Source organism: Moschus berezovskii, chromosome 1 (assembly GCF_049115385.1).
Source record: "Moschus berezovskii isolate FMDL1 chromosome 1, NW_MosBer_1.0, whole genome shotgun sequence".
In the NCBI taxonomy this organism is placed as follows: Eukaryota; Metazoa; Chordata; class Mammalia; order Artiodactyla; family Moschidae; genus Moschus; species Moschus berezovskii.
The window spans coordinates 34,069,567-34,090,423 of NC_142460.1; the positions used below are offsets into that span (position 1 = coordinate 34,069,567).

At 35.6% G+C, this 20,857-nt stretch overlaps 1 protein-coding gene across 2 annotated transcripts in view; it reads right to left on the minus strand.

Annotated features, from left to right (window-relative positions):
• Positions 1 to 20,857, minus strand: part of NCAM2 (neural cell adhesion molecule 2) — a 579,580-nt gene that overhangs the window by 100,664 nt on the left and 458,059 nt on the right. For both annotated transcript variants that reach the window (XM_055421878.2, XM_055421887.2), the window contains exons 10-11: positions 15,840 to 16,027; positions 11,005 to 11,101 (exon numbers count right to left, since the gene is read on the minus strand). In XM_055421878.2, the coding sequence (XP_055277853.1) occupies positions 11,005 to 11,101; positions 15,840 to 16,027 (285 nt within the window). The remainder of the gene's footprint in view (positions 1 to 11,004; positions 11,102 to 15,839; positions 16,028 to 20,857) is intronic.

A 20,857-nucleotide genomic window follows, 5' to 3' on the forward strand; every position in this document is an offset into this window, starting at 1 on the left:
AGTTCTCCTCGGCTTAATAGGAATGTTCCAATCCAAGCCCCTCTGATAGCTTTCTAACTTGCCTGACAAGTTTGTCCGGGCTCTTAACAACTACGAATGTGACTGTTTACAGCCTCCCAGCCATGCAAGGACACAAAGCCTAATATTCTAAAATACAGGAATTTGTTGAAGAAGTTAAAATCATTAGAATAGTACTAAAAAAGATTTCATTGTTGAATCAATGCTTGCTGCAAAGTTTCCATATTTTCTATCCATTGTATCCTTGGAAATATATTAATCACATATAGAGAAAATAAGTAGTAGCCTTTGATTTAACCACATCAGATCTTAAGTTAATAAATTATTTTCTTGTAGCTCACTACACCTTTGCCTTATAGGAATGTAACCTTGTCATGAGTCTTTGGAGAATAGCGCCTGACTTTAGGAAAATCACCTTGAAAGAATATAAGCCTTTTTCTAGCTGACTAAGTGTTGTTAGGAGAGGGGGCCATAAACTGTTAGTAGGCCTCCTGGCCAGAAGATAATGTAAACCACCTAAAACTCTTGTATATCATGAGACATACAAAAATAAGCCCTGATCCTGATAAGGGTCAAGATTGCTGACCCCAAGTGATTTTGGAGTGACTCTATACCTCCCTTTCTCTATTTTTTATGTGAACATCTTAGGGTATAAAAGCAGCATTGGAAAATAAAGTTTGGGGCCTTGCTCACTGAAGCTTGGTCTCCCCGTGTCGTTTTTCCTCCTTTTCTCTATTCTCCTTTTTCTGGTTGAGATCCTTGGAGCACTGGGCCCTCTGCATTTACTTATCTGCCTGGACTTCTAAGACCCACTCGAGGGGGTGCCCTGGTGGGGTGTCTCCAGTGATTCGAGAGGGTGCCTGCAGCCTAAGTAAACAGAGCAAACCCCGTGCTGGGGTTTTATTGGTTTCCTGCGTAAACCAAGGAATCATCAGCCCCTGTCTCTCTCTCTCTCTCTCTCTTTCTCTCTCTCTCTCTGACACCAATGCCATTCATCCCGAGGATACCCTGGGTCCATATAGAGGCAGGTCCCCGATATAGATCAATCAGAACAATTTGGTATTTGTCAATCTTGTAAGATTTTTTAAATATTTTTCTCAGTATTTGTAATCAATTTTTCTAACATGGTGTTTGAATCCTTATCTCAAATACTTACAAATGATACCCTCCTCCGTTTTTATCACTATGCTACTCCTCTTTACTGAAAGAAATGGAAGGCTAAAACCTTTATTCCCCATGCTTACTTGCTGCTATGATTGTTATCACCATAAAGGCACTCAGGATGAGTGGCACATCTTAGTGGTTTAGCATGCTGAACCAGTGTGAGTGCCATTCCTGTTCTTCCGAGGAGGTGCACGTGGACAAGGGAACATACATGTGTGGGTTACAGAAGCACCCGGACTCCTTACTCCCAGTCTGTTCCATTACTGGTGCCGGGGGCTGTGAAGTCAGCAGAAGGGTAGCTTGACCGCAGAGTTTCCTGACCTCTGATGAGCAGCTGCAGACTTGACTTTGGACCTATTATGACCTTGAAGTCAGAAGACTGGTGGCTATCTCATGCCTTCCCTCTCCCCTGCTTCCTAAATAATTTTATAACCACCTATATCTCCATATTAAAGTATTATCTCCTGGTTTATTTATCAGTCTCCACCTGATAAAAGTCCCAAATATTAAGTGAATTCTCATATAAAGAATCTAGTTTCCTAGATTTAGTAAGACCCTACCATGCAGAGTGTATATATCAATTGCATTCACCTCAAGGATAATGCTGAAATGGTTTCATCTGCTTTGGCTCTGAGTGGCCACGTTGTTTACAATAAATTTTATAAATTTTTCCTATTTCAATTGTGAGCTTAATCTAACATTATAGCCAATCTGCAGCACATCTGAAACTGCAAATTCCTCATTTCATTACCCATCTGGTTTGCTCCAGATGCCAAATCAAATCATTATTCTATTGATCTTTTAACATCATTTGATCACATATGTTTAAAATTTTCTCCTCACAGGTAGTGACACTAAACCTCTGAATAATAGTTTTCAATTTTATTTGTTCATTTACTTTTATAACTTTCAGTTAAACTACAACCTGGTGGGCTGCGTTCCATGGGGTTGCAAAGAGTCAGAAATGATAGAGTGACTAAGCACATACACAAAACTATGACTCATAAGCAAATCAAATGAAGCATTTTGAACCCTCTATACATTCAATAATTCATCTATATCTATTATAAGCCAGGTAATTTATGAAGAAAAAGTTTTCCTTATAGTATAGGAAAAAATAGAAAGATGTATATTTTTCAGGTTAGATATCCCAAAATTGATTATGTAAGAGAAAATTACATATTACATATTAAAACTCAACATTAAGAGAACTAAGATTATGGCATCCAGTCCCATTACTTCATGGCAAATAGATGGGGAAACAGTGGGAAAAGTGTCAGACTTTATTTTTCTGGGCTCCAAAATCACTGCAGATGGTGATTGTAGCCATGAAATTAAAAGACGCTGACTCCTTGGAAGGAAAGTTATGACCAACCTAGATAGCATATTAAAAAGCAGAGACATTACTTTGCCAACAAAGGTCCGCCTAGTCAAGGCTGTGGTTTTTCCAGTGGTCAAGTATGAATGTGAGAGTTGAACTATAAAGAAAACTGAGCGCTGAAGAATTGATCCTTTTGAACTGTGGTTTTGGAGAAGACTCTTGAGAGTCCCTTGGGCTGCAAGGAAATCCAACCAGTCCATCCTAAAGCAGATCAGTCCTGGGTGTTCACTGGAACGCCTTATGTTGAAGCGGAATCTCCAATACTTTGGCCACCTCATGCGAAGAGCTGACTCATTTGTAAATACCCTGATGCTGGGAAAGATTGAGGGCAGAAGGAGAAGGGGACGACAGAGGATGAGATGGCTGGATGGCATCACCGACTCAATGGATATGGGTTTGGGTGGACTCTGGGAGTTGGTGATGGACAGGGAGGCCTGGCGTGCTACAGTTTATGAGGTCGCAAAGAGTCGGACATGACTGAGTGACTGAACTGAACTGAAGAGAAACTTAGTTTTATATTTAGTTGAGGAAAGTGTGTTTTCATCTGTATGTCTTCTTTGGAGAAATGTCTGTTTAGTTCTTTGGCCCATTTTTTGATTGGGTCGTTTATTTTTCTGGAATTGAGCTGCAGGAGTTGCTTGTATATTTTTGAGATTAATCCTTTGTCAGTTGCTTCATTTGCTATTATTTTCTCCCATTCTGAAGGCTGTCTTTTCACCTTGCTTATAGTTTCCTTTGCTCTTCAGAAGCTTTTAATTTTACTTAGGTCCCATTTGTTTATTTTTGCTTTTATTTCTAATATTCTGGGAGGTGGGTCATAGAGGATCCTGCTGTGATTTATGTCAGAGAGTGTTTTGCCTATGTTCTCCTCTAGGAGTTTGATAGTTTCTGGCCTTACATTTAGATCTTTAATCCATTTTGAGTTTATTTTTGTGTATGGTGTTAGGGAGTGTTCTAGTTTCATTCTTTTACAAGTGAGTTGACTCACTGGAAAAGAGTCTGATGCTAGGAAGGATTGGGGGTGGGAGGAGACAGGGACGACAGAGAATGAGATGGCTGGATGGCATCACTGACTCGATGGACATGAGTTTGAGTGAACTCCGGGAGTTGGTGATGGACAGGGAGGCCTGGCGTGCTGTGATTCATGGGGTCGCAAAGAGTCAGATACAACTGAGCGACTGAACTGAACTGAACTGAACTGAATCAGTTTTCCCAGCACCACTTGTTAAAGAGATTATCTTTTCTCCATTGAATAGTCTTGCCTACCTTGTCAAAGATAAGGTGTCCATAGGTGTATGGATTTATCTCTGGGCTTTCTATTTTGTTCCATTGATCTATATTTCTGTCTTTATGCCTGTACCATATTGTCTTGATGACTGTGGCTTTGTAGTAGAACCTGAAGTCCGGCAAGTTGATTCCCCCAGTTCCATTTTTCTTTCTCAAGATTGCTTTGGCTATTTGAGGTTTTTTGTATTTCCATACAAATTGTGAAATTATTTGTTCTAGCTCTGTGAAAAATGCCATTGGTAGCTTGATAGGGATTACATTGAACTAATAAATTACTTTGGGTAATATATTCATTTTCACAATATTTATTCTTCCAATTCATGAACACGGTATATTTCTCCATCTATTAGTGTCCTCTCTGATTTCTTTCACCAGTGTTTTATAATTTCTATATATAGGTCTTTTGTTTCTTTAGGTAGATATATTCCTAAGTATTTTATTCTTTTCATTGCAACTGTGAATGGAATAGTTTCCTTAATTTCTCTATTTTGTCATTATTAGTGTATAGGAATGCAAGGGATTTCTGTGTGTTGATTTTATATCCTGCAACTTTACTATATTCATTGTTTAGCTCTAGTAGTTTTCCGGTAGAGTCTTTAGGGTTTTCTGTGTAGAGGATCATGTCATCTGCAAACAGTGAGAGTTTTACTTCTTCTTTTCCAGTTTGGATTCCTTTTATGTCTTTTCCTGCTCTGATTGCTGTCGCCAAAACTTCCAGAACTATGTTGAATAGTAGTGGTAAGGGTGGGCACCCTTGTCTTGTTCCTGACTTTAGGAGAAATGTTTTCAATATTTCACCTTTGAGGATAATGTTCGCTGTGGGTTTGTCATATATAGCTTTTATTATGTTGAGGAATGTTCCTTCTATTCCTGCCTTCTGGAGGGTTTTGATCATAAATGGATGTTGAATTTTGTCGAAGGCTTTCTCTGCATCTATTGAGATAATCATATGGCTTTTATTTTTCATTTTGCTAATGTGGCATATTACATTGATTGACTTGTGGATATTGAAGAATCCTTGCATCCCTGGGATAAAGCCCACTTGGTCATGATGTATGATCTATTTAATGTGTTGTTGGATTCTGATTGCTAGAATTTTGTTAAGGATTTTTGCATCTATGTTCATCAGTGATATTGGCCTGTAGTACTCTTTTAGTGGCATCTTTTATGTGTTTTGGTATTAGGGTGATGGTGGACTCATAGAATGAGTTTGGAAGTTTACCTTCCTCTACAATTTTCTGGAAGAGTTTGAGTAGGATAGGTGTTAGCTCTTCTCTAAATTTTTGGTAGAATTCAGCTATGAAGCTGTCTGTACCTGGGCTTTTGTTTGCTGGAAGATTTCTGATTACAGTTTCAATTTCCGTGCTTGTGATGGGTCTGTTCAGATTTTCTATTTCTTCCTGGTTCAGTTTTGGAAAGTTGTACTTTTCTAAGCATTTGTCCATTTCTTCCAAGTTGTCCATTTTATTTGCATACAATTGCTGATAGTAGTCTCTTATGATCCTTTGTATTTCTGTGTTGTCTGTTGTTATCTCTCCCTTTTCATTTCTAATTTTATTGATTTGGTTTTTCTCCCTTTGTTTCTTGATGAATCTGGCTAGTGGTTTGTCAATTTTATTTACCCTCTCAAAGAACCAACTTTTGGCTTTGTTGATTTTTGCTATGGTCTCTTCTGTTTCTTTTACATTTACAGATGGCTAACAAACACATGAAAAGATGCTCAGCATCACTCATACTCAGACAAATGCAAATCAAAACCACAATGAGGTAACATTTCATGCCAATCAGAATGGCTGCTATCCAAAAGTCTACAAGCAATAAATGCTGGAGAGGGTGTGGAGAAAAGGGAACCCTCTTACACTGTTGGTGGGAATGCAACCTAGTACAACCACTATGGAGAACAGTGTAGAGAATCCTTAAAACCTGGAAATAGAACTATCATATGACCCAGGAATCATACTCCTGGGCAGACACACAGAGGAAACCAAAATTGAAAGAGACACATGTACTCCAATGTTCATCACAGCACTGTTTATAATAGCCAGGACATGGAAGCAACCTAGATGTCCATCTGCAGATGAATGGATAAGAAAGCTGTGGTACATTTACACAATGGAGTATTACTCTGCAATGAAAAAGAATACATTTGAATCACTTATAATGAGTTGGATAAAACTGGAGCCTATTATACAGGGTGAAGTAAGCCAGAAAGAAAAACACCAATACAGTATATTGCTGCTACTGCTGCTAAGTCACTTCAGTCGTGTCTGACTCTGTGTGACCCCATGGATGGCAGCCCACCAGGCTCCGCCATCCCTGGGATTCTCCAGGCAAGAACACTGGAGTGGGTTGCCATTTCCTTCTCCAACGTGTGAAAGTGAAAAGTGAAAGTGAAGTTGCTCAGTCTTGTCCGACTAGTAGCGACCCCATGGACTGTAGCCCACCAGGCTCCTCTGTCCATGGGATTTTCTAGGCAAGAGTACTGGAGTGGCTTGCCACTGCCTTCTCCGAATACAGTATATTAACCCATATATATGGAATTTAGAAAGATGATAACGATAACCCTGTATACGAGACAGCAAAAGAGACACAGATTAAGTTTAGATCAGTCTTTTGGACTGTGTGGGAGTGGGCAAGGGTGGATGATATGGGAGAATGGCATTGAAACATGTATTTTATCATATGTGAAACGAATCGCCAGTCCAATTTTGATGCATGATACAGGATGCTCGGGGCTGGTGTACTGGGATGAACCAGAGGGATGGGATGGGGAGGGAGGTGGGAGGGGGGGTTCAAGATGGGGAACATATGTACACCCAGGGCAGATTCATGTCAATGTATGGCAAAACCAATACAATAATGTGAAGGAATTAGCCTCCAATTAAAATAAATTAATTAAAAAAAAAAGAAAGTGTGTTTTCCAATGAACTGATTTCAACCTGCTTTCACATTTTATGGGACAAGGATCTAGATAAAATGTAGTCCAGGTACAAGGGCAAGTAGATTGACTATAATTACATATCAACAGAATTCTATTCAATTGATCCAACTTAACCTGTAAGAAGGTCTATTCTTAAAAATGACTTGCATAGGCTGAACCATGACATAGGTGAAAATACAAATGACTGCTTCATGATATTTGTGAATTAAATCAATCTTGGAAAGAGCAAAAATATCGGATTTGACAGGATCTCAATAGGTTAAAAGGATGAGCTCAAATGGATAAGATGAAATTTAATAGGGGCAAATACAGAGTCCTGAACTGAGGTTAAAACAAATCAGTTGTGAAGCATAGCACAGGAGATCTCAGCAGGTCTCCTAATATTAGCTTGTGTGAAAAAAAGATGTAGGAAAAGACTTGAAGGAAAAAAGTGGCAAGTCAAGTGAAATTTATGAATTAATAAAATACAATGTCCATAATAAACAAGATTGTTATCCCATTATCAGATACTACTGTGCATTAATCATCTATGATGTCCTAGAATTAGCCAGTTTTAAAAAGAGACCAAGCTACCCTCAGCTGCTGTTATTGTTTAGTTGCTAAGTCATGTCCGAATCTTTGTGACCCCAAGGACTGCAGCTCGCCATGCTTCCCTGTCCTTCACTACTTCCTGGAATTTGCTCAAATTCATGGCCATTGAGTCAGTGACTCTATATAATTATCTCATCTTCTGCTACCATTTCCACCATTTGCCTTCAATCTTTCCCAGCATCAGGGTCTTTTTCCAAAGAGTCCAGTCTTCGTATCAGGTGGCCAAAGTATTGGAGCTTTAGCTTCAGCATCAGTCCTTACAATGAATATATTGGGTTGATTTCCGTTTGGATTGACTGGTTTGATCTCCTTGCTGTCCCAGGGATTCTCAAGAGTTTCTCCAGCACCACAATTCAAAAGTGTCAAATTTTGGTGCTCAGCCTTCTTTATGGTCTAACTCTCACATTCATACTTGACTACTGGAAAAACCATAGCTTTGACTATACTCGCAGTGAAGAATGATACTTAATATCTAAGATCTGGCTGCCAAGCATGCTCTTTTGTTATTGGGATGTTGTAGTTCTCAAGATCTCTCAATGTGTAGAATTATCTTAAAAATTCTTTTCTAAATCACATTCCTGGCAAAAGGAAGCACCCTGTAGAAGTAGTTGAACACACACACACTCATTCCTCCACTTCTTTTCTCTAGCCAGCTATGTACAAAAGACCAGAGTACCCCCAATACCCAATCATCAGCTCTGGATCATTCTCGTTTTTGCATTTACTGATCTCTTCCCCAAAGGTGAGATAATTATATTTGTTTTATTAGCCACGGTATATTAGCCACGCTAACCCTACAAACTGCAGAAATTAATCATTCATCACTGCCCCCATTTCTTTATTGAAAACCCTCCTTACTCTGATCAGGCTCCCATACTCTTCTCTGGGTTGCTGTCTCTGTCTTAAAATTGGCATATCATTTCACCGAGCCTGAGCACCAACACCTCACACCGAACAAATGAAAACCGTTTAACTCCATTCATTACATTCAATGTCAAACATCATATGCTGGGTTGCCATGCCCTACCACACCCACATAAAAATACCCACTTTGCTTGGATGCGAAAAATGAAGGTGAAAGTGTTAGTCACTCAGTCGTGTCTGACTCTTTGCGACCCCATGGACTGTAGCCCACCAGGCTCCTCTGTCCATGGAACTCTCCAGTCTAGAATACTGCCGTGGATTACCTCCGTTTCCTTTCAGGGGATATTCCCAACCCAGGGATCGAACGTGGGTCTCCTGCATTGCAGGCAAATTGTTTACTATCTGAGCCACCAGGGAAGCCAGGTGTAGGACTTAATTACTCAGGAGGGGAAAAAAAAGGAAGGAAAGGAAGAAAAGAGAATATAGTTTTGAAATAAAAAATGTATCTTTTTCTTTTTTTACTGTATATGTAGTACAAATTTTTACCCTAATATGCCTGCTTTAATTTATCATTCTTTAGGAGCAAAGTAATACGTTACAGGGTAAAACACGGTAAGTCAAACGATCTTGACCTTTTACTAGGTCAAATAGACCAATGAAATATTAAACTGTGGTATTAACAAATATTTTGAAATATTTAAATTTCTGTATAATGTTTCTCATAATATTTTATTTAAAATAAAATTATACATTCAGTGTTTGAATTCTGTAGGAAACAATAAATATTATAAGCATTAAATAAAGGAGTCTCATAAAAGGAATTATATTTATTAACGTTGATATTTAGATATATGTTTCCCACCCAAGACAGTGTCCAACTCATTTTTATATGTTCATAACAATTTCTGTTGAATGAATCTTTTTCTGAAACGAAGTTTTAGCCTGTATTCATCACAAAATTTTGGAATATGAAGATAATTGGAGCATTTGATATATTTCCAGAAACATAATAACTCATCATGAATACACATTTTCTAATTTTATCATGTTAGTTGCTCAGTCATGTTTGACTCGATGTGACTCCATGCTTTTTCATTATAGTTGGGAAGAGGGAAACTCAGTAATTTCATATCTTCATTAGAAGGATATATATAAAATATCTTAATGAAAAATATTACTGTGAGTAGTATGAGATATGAAACTACATAGATATTATGTAATGAATTTAATAAGACTTTAAATCTCATCAGTATAATGTTCTATATTTCATAGTTTCTTGAATTATGAATTTCCAAAAACTAAAAAAAATTTAAAAAGGTCATTTACCAAGTTCTACCTTATAGAAAAAAGGGTCATTTTTCAAAAAAGCAATATATAATAGTACATCAATGTTAATATATTTATATTAACTCTAATATATATAGTAATCATATGTTTAACTATTATTTATAAACAGTTTCTACTAATTACAAGGACATTTACCTAATTTTCTGAAGCTTGGAATTAACATGAGTAGTGGATGCTTCTCATTACTACAATTAATACTTCAATTTATTATAAATGAATTTGATATGATTTAACACATTTCATTTTCTAGAATTTAGTTTCCTTGTACAAAGATTTATTCATATGACTAACTGCATGCGGTCTACTTGATTTTCACTGGGATTAGTTTTCTAATGACTTCCTGGTAGACAGTACACACTGGTTTATATTCTCCCTTATTTCATCATTTTCTGCCTCTTTTCCTTTCTATCTTAACTCCCTCTAATCTTAACTTTTTCCTTATAATTTCCTTCCCTAAAACCTTTCCACAGAATCCTTCTCTTCCTTTACCCCTAATGTAGTAAAGTAAAACCTGAATTGGAGAAGAGTAGATTTTCCAGTTACATAATAACTTGATTATTATTAGCTTCATAACTTTTAAATTTCCCTTTCGATCTTCACAACTAATGACTTTAAGATATATCTACATATCAAAATAAATACTTCATAACAATATAAAATTACAGTTATATAATTTGAAAAAGTTTTAAAATATTTTCATGGAAGTTATTCTATTAAAATATAATATTACAGTAATTTTCTGATATTTCCCTACCTGGACCTAGAAGATAATAAATTATATTTACACTATCTGAACTTTGCAAAGTATAAAAATGGATATTTCCAGATTTCTAATCAGTCTTGAACTAATGGCAAAATCTATCTATAAATATATAAATATAAATAAAAACATAGCTAGATTTCTAGTTAAGGTAACTTTAATCTGCACAATATTTTATCTATATATTTTAAGCTTTAAGAGAAGAACTGGAATGTTTTATATATACAAAATGAAACATATTTCAGCAAGTCATAGAACTCTAAATTTTAACAATAAAGTTACTATTTATTCTTTCAATTTTAGAATTTTAAAACAAATTAACTTTAATTTCTCTAAAGATATATTTTATTGCTATTTTTTTACAAGACTCTTACTTTACATGACTATACTTTGATTTCTTAAGACATATGTTTCTTAACACTTTTGTAGATGTGTCATATATAAAATTGGGGGAATCAGAATCAGAATGAAAATTAATCTTGATTAGTGAATACAATCTAAGTCCTCACTGTATCATATAGAACTGTTACAATTTTTTAAGCACCAGTTCTATCTTTCTCATAGTAACCTGTATCAGGATTATGAAAATATAAAACTATTTACTTCCAGAAATATTTTATAAGATATCAGAAATTACTACATTTTACTTACCAGCCAAAGCAAGAATATACTCTTGAAATCTTGTTCCTATACGATTAGTAGCTGTGCAATTATATCGTCCAAAGTCATTATCGGATGTAGGTGCAATCTAAAATAATTATAATAATCAAAGTTTCACAATTTTAAAACAATATCACAGAAGTTTTAAAATAGTCTCTAGCATCACTACTATCTTCATATATATACAATTACTGACAACTCCTTGCCATACTCTTTTTTCTGTATCAAGTAAGCATTCTCTCTTTTTAAGATATAATCCATAGTTTCGTACTATCCATGTGTGTGCATGTGTACAGACCCCATGGACTGTAACCCACCGTCAGTTCAGTTCAGTCGCTCAGTCGTGTCCGACTCTTTGTGACCCCATGAATCACAGCACTCCAGGCTTCCCTGTCCATCACCAACTCCCGGAGTTCACTCAAACTCATATCCATCGAGTCGGTGATGCCATCCAGCCATCCATGCTGCTGCTGCTGCTAAGTCACTTCAGTCGTGTCCGACTCTGTGTGACCCCAGGACGGAAGCCCACCAGGCTCTCCCTTCCCTGGGATTCTCCAGGCAAGAACACTGGAGTGGGTTGCCATTTCCTTCTCCAATGTGTGAAAGTGAAAAGTGAAAGTAAAGTCACTCAGTCGTGTCTGACCCTTAGGACCAGGTAAATTACAGTTAGTCTATTGATTTATTAAGTAGATAAATACTACCATTTTGTTACATATATTGAAGAGAAAAATCATTAGATATTTATATATGTAAAGTTCAGAAAATAGTATAGATTGAAAAATACGTATTCTGCAATTGCTACAGATGACTTTGAAAATAGGAATCTTGTAACAAAAGCACTGTTAACTCTGTTTTCTACCTTGCTGGCTTCGATCAGGCAGGTTTAAAGTTTAAGAGAGGTTCAAAATATCACAGCTTTGTCTTCCTCTTGCAATTTTATTAAACATAAAATATTAAGAAAGGGTGAGAATCTATTTAAAATAAAAATCTTTCCAGGAAGGTATTTTGCTAGAAAATACTTCCCTGTGTACCAATCCCTGTTGGCAGGCACATTATCTTGATATCTAATAACAGTATCTTGCCCCTGTTGCTGTTCAATTCCTATCATTCTCTTTCAGTTTAGGTGGAAAATAGTTGACCTAAGTCCTTACACACTTGAAATCCATAATTAAGTTAACCTTCTGGGATTCTATTGTTGAACAGTGGGACCAACCCTGTAATTCTAATGTACCAAAATTCTGAAGTATCAATTCAGAAAAGAGATTTGGTGATTGTAAAGATATAATTTTCAATTCCAATAACTATTATTAAGAGAGAATAAGTGTACAATAGAGTTGCTGTTAATTTCAAGTCTATCCCAAAAGGGGGAAATGGTTTTGTGATAATGGGAGGCTATTAACTAAAAGTGTAATTTGGAGGTTCATTGAAGATGATAATTCTGAAAGGGTACAAAAAGTGGTGTCATTCATCTTCTAGTCAGATGTCCATCTAGGAAAAGATCATAGCTTTAAGGACTAGAAGCTTTAACAGCTCATATATAAGTACTTTTAAGTGACTAAAATATTCATTTTTCATACATTCAGGTTATAATATACTAGGTTAACTTAACTAGAAAATAATTTTACTACTCAGAAATGTTAATAAAAAATGTCTTTATTCTACAAATATATGAGAAAGTCATTTGTATATCCCATAGGGAAGAATGTGTACTGAATATATGCAATGCAAATACAGGATGGCCGTGACAAAGAATCCTGACTATTGTACAGTTCCTCAAGATCAATAAGGTAACTTAAATATGCCTATTTTAACTGGAACACATTTTAAAAGGCTCAGTTCAGCTTTGATTTTATGTTCCTGGGAGTTCACTTATCAAAAGACAAAGGCTTTGTAATTCTAGCTGAAATAAGTAATTTCTTTATCATGCTCTATGATTAATAAATAGAGAAACTATCCCTAGTAGCACAGACTATTAAAAAAAAAGAGATCAGACAACTGGGCCGAATCATGTCCCCTCCAGCCTATTTAGTGTATTCTAGGAAAGCAGTAGAGTCCAATAAGTGGTTTTTAAAAGTTCAATGCCAGCATAGTGAAATAATAGATGATTTTATCAAAACACATAATAATATATAACAAAGGATATAATTCATATTTATTTAATATATATTCATATTAACTATGTTTAATATATAAAATATTACTTATATTTATTCAATAAGTACTAGAAACATCTACTTACGATACTACTTCTTCATATTTTAATATGCAGTTAAAATAATTCAAGTTTACTTCAGATGTTGGGCTTTGATAGAATATAATAAAATACCAAGTGTTGTTTTGAACACCAAAATATAAACTGAAAGAACAATGTTAATAAAGGAATTTGTAAGCTATTTCCTAAACCCTTAAGGGTAGAATATTATTCCAATCTACCTATTAGAAACTTTCTGAATCAAATTTTCTCATATATTAAAAAGCTGTCCTATTACCTCAGGGGACCACATAGGGAAAACAAATGACCAAATTTGTAAGGCCTTGAGAAATACATTTATTGGCAAGAACCAAAAGGATTTATAGAATGTTTTGCTATTTTTAAAAATTCACATTAAAAACAAACATATGTATGTAATCAAAGAAAAAATTTGCTAATTCAAAGAATCTACTATTAACAAGATTATTATTAATTGTAAAATTAAAAATTTTATTTTTATATATTCTTAAGTATTAGCAATTATGTAACTACTCCAATAATTTATAGAGAAAAATCATTATAATGTACATCCTAAGGAACTGTGTATGCTGCTGCTGCTACTGCTGCTGCTAAGTCACTTCGGTCGTGTCCGACTCTGTGTGACCCCATAGACAGAAGCCCACCAGGCTCCCCCGTCCCTGGGATTCTCCAGGCAAGAACACTGGAGCTACTAATTCAAAATTAGTAATATTATTACTGCTTCTTATTGTTGTTGTTATTGTTATTTTGCTTTAGTGTTTTAAGTTGTTTATGTTACACATCTGTGTTATTTATTCAGGATTTAAACTTAATTTTTGAAAATAGTATACACATAAAAAGTTTATGCTCAAGGTGAGTGCACTAAGAAACAGATTTCTAGGCTATGTATAAACAAAAATTGCTTAGTTTTCACTTTTGTGTTGAGAGAAATGGCATTTTGGGAGAATGAGAACTTTACATTAATACAATATTTAAATGTCAATTTATAAATTGTTGCTCATATCAACTATGGAGAATTATGGGCTATTCCAGAAACTGAAAAGTGGCAAGATGAAATAAAGCTGAAATTACAGATTAGTCTGTCATTTAAACTCGAACGTAAGTCTACCTGTTATGGACTGAATCGTGCCTATTGACAAAATTCAAATTCTGAAACCCTAATCTCTAATGTGACTATATTTGGAGGTAGGAACTTTAAGAAGGCAAAAGAGATCGCAAGAGTGGGACCTGGTGTCCTTATAAGAAGAAAAGACACTGGAGCATTTTCTCTTCTTTCTCTACCTACACCGAGGGAAGGTTATATGAGTAACAGTGAAAAGACACCCATCTGCAAACCAAGGGGAGACTTGCAATAAACCAGTCCTTTTGGAACCTGGTTATTGGACTTCTAGCTTCCAGAAATGTGTGAAAAAATAGTTTCTATTTTTTAAGCCACCCAGTTTGTATTATTTTGTTATGGCAGCCCTATCACACTAATACACTGTCCCAAACCTAACCTCAATTTTCTACTATGGTTAAATACAAAAAATTGCAGTTGAGTCTGGTCAAAAGTCTTTGCGAAACTTAGTTCTCTGTCAATTTGCCAATAAATACTTCTAATACAGATACCAAAAAAAATGTATTTGAAATAGATTTAGACAAAGTGTTCTGATAATCAGTCAATTATCCAAACATTTGGCGGAAGTGATATTGAAATCATTCCATCAAACAAATGTTTTACTAAGTCCAATTACTAGGTGAAAGAGTTAACAGGGCACCAGTGAGAACACTTTTAAGTTAATGCAATAAAGATTCCAAATGTTATTGTAAAACAAACATTATTAAAATTTATGTATATTGAACTAGTAGAGAAAATATAGCATCTTTCTAGCTAAACGTGCTATTTGAGAAAGATTCTCAATTGTTATGAAAGCATCATAAATTAGAAGGACTGATGATCATTGTCACAGACAGATAAACTTTGGAAACTGATATACAAACATAATCTACAATTAATAACTAAAAGATACTGTATTCAAACAGAATTTAAAGGCCAGGTACTCGGCAGTATAAAAACAATTATCTACAATCTTAATGTAAAATATAAAATGAAATGAGGCAATGAACAAGCAAATCTGGTTTATTTAGGAACTTGTAAATATGTAGCCAGCAGATAGCATTTATATATGCCAGTCTAGGAAGCAGGATAATGGAATCACAAACTCAATGCCTAGTAGTAACACTGAAATTGAACTTTTGGCCTTCAATAACTGATAAACTATTCATTCTTTCTCCCTACTTTTTCCTGATACAATTGTTGTTTTTCAAATATAAATTCATGAAAAATAACGACTTTTGCTATATAGCCATATATATATATATATATAAGTAAGCCCATATAAGTAAATAGTGAGACACTAACCATTAATTGACAATGACCCAAATGCATAAAATTTCTCTTTAAGCAAATAAACATGAAATATATACAATATGGTATATGTATATTATAGGACAGAATCACAGAAAATAATTTATATATCAAGATATTTAAATATATTTAAAAATAGTAGATAACTGCCAAAATAATATAATTTATTGATATGTAATGAAGACTTACCTCTAATATTATTTTTCTCCCTGTACTATATGTCTTTAAATTAGTGGTGTTTTTAGCTGGCAAGACTAATTTCTCTCTTCTCCAATGGACTGATGCTGGTGGATTCGATTTCACATCACAGCTTATATTTATTGGATTTCCTTCCCAAGAGTAATAAATTGTTTGATTTGATATGAACTTGGGAGCATCTGTAAAGCAATATAACATTATAGACCTTTACTTTAAGATAGACATTTAATTAGTATAAACAATAGTAATCATTTTGACTACAAAAATAGCCACAGTAATTCGAATTGCATATATTTAATATGTGATATTAGAATTCGTGAAAATATATCATTTGACTGATTCATGAAATCATTTTAATATAAAGTATTCAAAGTTGGCCAATTACCAATTACCAGGGAAGCAGTTGCATTTCCTCTTGAAAGTCCCAGAAAGTATTGTCTAGATCTAATAGAAAGGGTCTCCCTCCCAACTAAGAAAGGCAGGGTGTGTTTCCTCCTTCCACCTCTGGCAACCCCAACTCTAACCCCACTGCCTTGAAATACTCTTGCCAGCTGCTCAGTAAGAGTGGGGACTAAGTAGAAGTCCCACTGAGTGCACATGCCTTGAGATAGTCACTTTAAAGTGACAAAGAGGTCACAGTCATGTTGGGTAGGTATCACTGAATTAGCCACCAACTCTGCCAATTTAATTGTCAGCAGCAGTTCTGTCCTGGACTGTCAGGGGCAAACCCATTGAACTTTGTAGCATCAAGCCAGAGTGTGGCCGAGAGGACTCTGCTGACATCTCTGATACTTCTGATGGATATCAGCCCTGTTTGACCTCCAGTGTCCTTCAGGGTTGAGGATAGGAGGGGTTTGTTGGGACAATGTGACTTGCATGAACTGCTGGCTTTATACACATTCCTTCCAGGAAAATCACTGTAATTTCTCCCAAGATGGACTTGCCCTCTCAAGCTACAGATTCTCCCATTATTAGAGACACCCTGGCACCTGGTACCGTTAGAGAAATATGAAGCATGATTTTTTTCTCCCAATCCAATGACTTTAACCTCTTCTCTTCATGTTCTCTTTGCTTTTTAAAGTGAGAGAATATATGTGGTAAAGTGCCATGCAAATACACTGCTGTATTCAGCACACATATGTATTGATAGACTGTGTGCCAAGCTCTGAGTTAGGATAAAAAAAACAAAAACAAAGTTGGCCAATTATTAAAATATGAAATATTAACATTCACAGTTGTTTGCTTTTAATAATCTGACAAAAATTTTCATCCAATAAGTTAATGGCTCTCTACATATGTGAAATATATTTCTGAAACAACTTTCATTATAAATGAGAGTTTAGGATAAAACTTAATAAAATCTATGGTCTTAGGTCATTTTTCAGCCTTGGCTTAGTTATATAATTTCTCCTATAAAAAAGTTTAAAACAGACATAAAATTTAAATTGAAATGGCAATGTCACAACAAATATTTCCTAAAATGTCTTTTCCAGTATTAAATAAGCAGATATGTTTTAAATTAATCAGCAATATTTATTTGAATGTTAGCTCCTATAATGCTATTTCAATTTTCAGGCCCCTACACTAGACCACTATAGTTATAGGTGAGAGAAACAGAAAAAAAAACAACTTATATTATTTCATCGTAAAAACCTAATTTTAAAACCTAGTTGCGCTACATAGACATGTTTTTTGTTTTGTTCCATTCTAGAAGTATGATGGAGCCCAAATGCCAATCAACTATGCCTTTTTGGAGTCTCAACAGCTTGACTGCATAATTGAAAGGATTCATATTTACAACTTTTTCATAAAAAACATAATCCTAAAATAAGTGCTAAGATTATGGCATCCAGTCCCATAACTTCATGGTAAATTGATGGTGAAACAATGAAAACAGTGACAGACTTTATTTTCCTGGGCTCCCAAATCACTGCAGATGGTAACTGCAACCATGAAATTAAAACACATTTGCTCCTTGGAAGAAAAACTATGACAAACCTAGATAGCATATTAAAAAGCAGAGACATTACTTTACCAACAAAGGTCTATATAGTCAAAGATATGTTTTTTCCCAGTAGCAATGTATGGATGTGAGTTGGCCCATAGAGAAAGCAGAACACCAAAGAATTGATGCTTTTGAACTGTGGTGTTGGAGAAGACTCTTGGGAGTCCCTTGAACAGCAAGGGGATCAAACTAGTCAGTCCTAAAGGAAATCAGTACTGAATATTCACTTGAAGAACCGACACTGAAGCTGAAGCTCCAATACTTTGGCCACCTGATGCAAAGAACTGACTCACTGGAGAAGACCGTGATGCTGGGAAAGATTGAAGGCAGGAGGAGAAGGGGATCACAGAGTCTGAGATGGTTGGATGGCTTCGCTGACTAGATGAACATGAATTTGAGTAAGCTCCAGAAGTTGGTGATGGACAGGGAAGCCTGGTGTGCTGCAGACCATGGGGTTGCAAAGAGTCGGATTTGACTGAGCAACTGAACTGATCTGAAACAAAGTGCTAGCTAAAATGCTGCTGATAGATTTGTTGTTGTTGTTCCTGGTATTTAAACTGATTATTCTTGTTACTGATATTAACTATTTAGAACTTAATATCTCTGATAAGTTATTAATTTAAAATTGTACAAATTAAAAGTTTTGCTTTACTACTCAAATTACTTAATAATGACCTGCTCCCAATTTTGTTATATCAACAGATTATATAGCAGATATGTAATGTAAGAATTACATTCTCTGGTACAAATGCATAGATAATTATTTAAATATTCTTGTCCTCTATATGTTCTTCTGTATGGTTTTAATGCCAACATCATAAAGAAGTATGAAATTTTTATTGAATACTTTCTATATGACAGTAAGCTTATACATTTTATTCTACTGAATTTTTTTAATAACCTGTGAGGAAGGTGTTATTCTGTTATTAAGAACGAGGGCTCTGGAGTAAGAGCTATCAAGCTTATTCTAGTACTAAGTTGTAGGTATGGGATGATCTGGGGTAACTTTAACCAGGGTCAGTTGAATTTCTGTTCAACCCAGGAACAGATTTATAATATCAAGTACTAGCAACATTTTGGTTATGTGGACTTTATCATACATTACTGAAGAGAAAAAAATTGGGACAATTCCTCAGGAACACAAAAGCCTTAAGATTCTGCAGTGCAGTCTTAAATATCTCTCCAGAGAAAAGAAGTATAAGCATTATCAAATGTTAATATAAAGGACTTTTAGCACATTATCTAATAACAAAGTTCAAAGCAACTTAATGGCTCTCAAAAGAGGACTGGATAAATAGTGACTCATATTGGCACTTTGGTAAATATTACAGACATATCTGCTTGTGGTTTTCCCTCACCTTGCAATGTGCCTGCCCTTCCCTCTACCTGGCTGCCTTCAAAACTAAGCTCCACACTAACTTAAAATAGCTTTTCCACAACATTCAGTTGTGGGTTAGGTTCACTACTTTGTGTTCCCACAGATCCTATGCTTTCCCTCATCATGGTAGTAGGAAATGGGATTGTTAACAAGGAAGTTACGCATGAACAATGAGGGATGGCCTGGCTGAACGTGATGCAAGTTGGTCTCTGAAACCCATCCCAGACACACCCAGGAGAACTCACAGATACGCTACAAAACAATCAGAGAGACTTCTCCAACTCCTGCATGTGGACCCTAGGGCACACAGTGAATGGAACCTAATCACAGAGGCTTTTCCAAGTAATCTTTCATAGCAAGGAGACCATTAAGGGTTCATAAATATTCTACATCTGATTATAACGGACTGAGTGGGCCTTCCCTGGTGGCTCAGATGGTAAAGAATCTTTCTGCAATGTGGGAGACCCAGGTTTGATCCCTCCTGGGTTGGAAAGATCCCCTTGAGAAGGGAATGGCAACCCACTCCTCTGTACTTGACTGGAGAATCCCGTGGACAGAGGAGCCTGTAGGGCTACAGTTCATGGGGTAGCAAAGAGTCAGACATGACTGAGCAACTAACACATGACAGACTGAATATGGGAAGACATAAACAACAGAGCCTGCTGTTATATAACTCGCAGTTTTATCAGTCAGCCTTGAGCATATGCCCATTTGTATTCCCTTTCATTGATCGGTAGTGGGTACAAGCCCTATTTTGCAAGGGCATAACCGAAAGGAGGAGACTGGAAATATAAAAAGGGGGAAGCCTTTAAGAGGGAAAAGAGGAGGACTCCTTTGGGGTAAGCCTGCTCGCATATGTTGGAAGTGTCTGTCTAATAAAAGATCTGTCTGCTTGAGCTGAGCTGAGCTGTAAACTGCGTGTTGTTTTAAAACCTTCAGTCCGGCATTTCACATTTTGTTGCAATGAGGCAAGAACCAAGAAAGAGAAATGAACTGACTTGACAGAATGACCTATATGATTACTTCTCTACGAAGTAGTCTAAATCTTTTGGGTTTAACAGACAAAGAATATATATGGTGTTTATATATATATATATATATATATATATATATATATATATACACAACTCAGCCTTAAAAAAGAATGAAATTTTGCCATCTGTAACAACTTGGATGAACCTAAAGGATATTGTGCTTAGTGAACTAAGGCAGACAGAGAAAGACAAATATCATGTGATTTCACTTACATGTGAAATCTGAGAAACAAAATGAACAAACATAGCAAAAATAGAAACAGGCTCATAGATACAGAAAACAATTTGTCAGTTGTTTCAGGGAGGGGGTTGGAGGAATGGGCAAAATAGGGGCGGAGATCAAAGGAACATAATTCCAGTTATAATATGAATAATACCAGGGCTGTAATATACGGATGGCCTTAGGAATATAGGCAATAATTTACTAATAATTTGTATGGATATAACTAGACTTATCCTGGTGATCATTTCCTAATGCATAAAAATAACAAATCACTATGTTATACAGTAAAACTAATAAAAGGTTAATTTTACTTTAATAAAAAAGATTTGTCTTGGTCACGACCATGTAGCTGATGGCATATAAAATGTA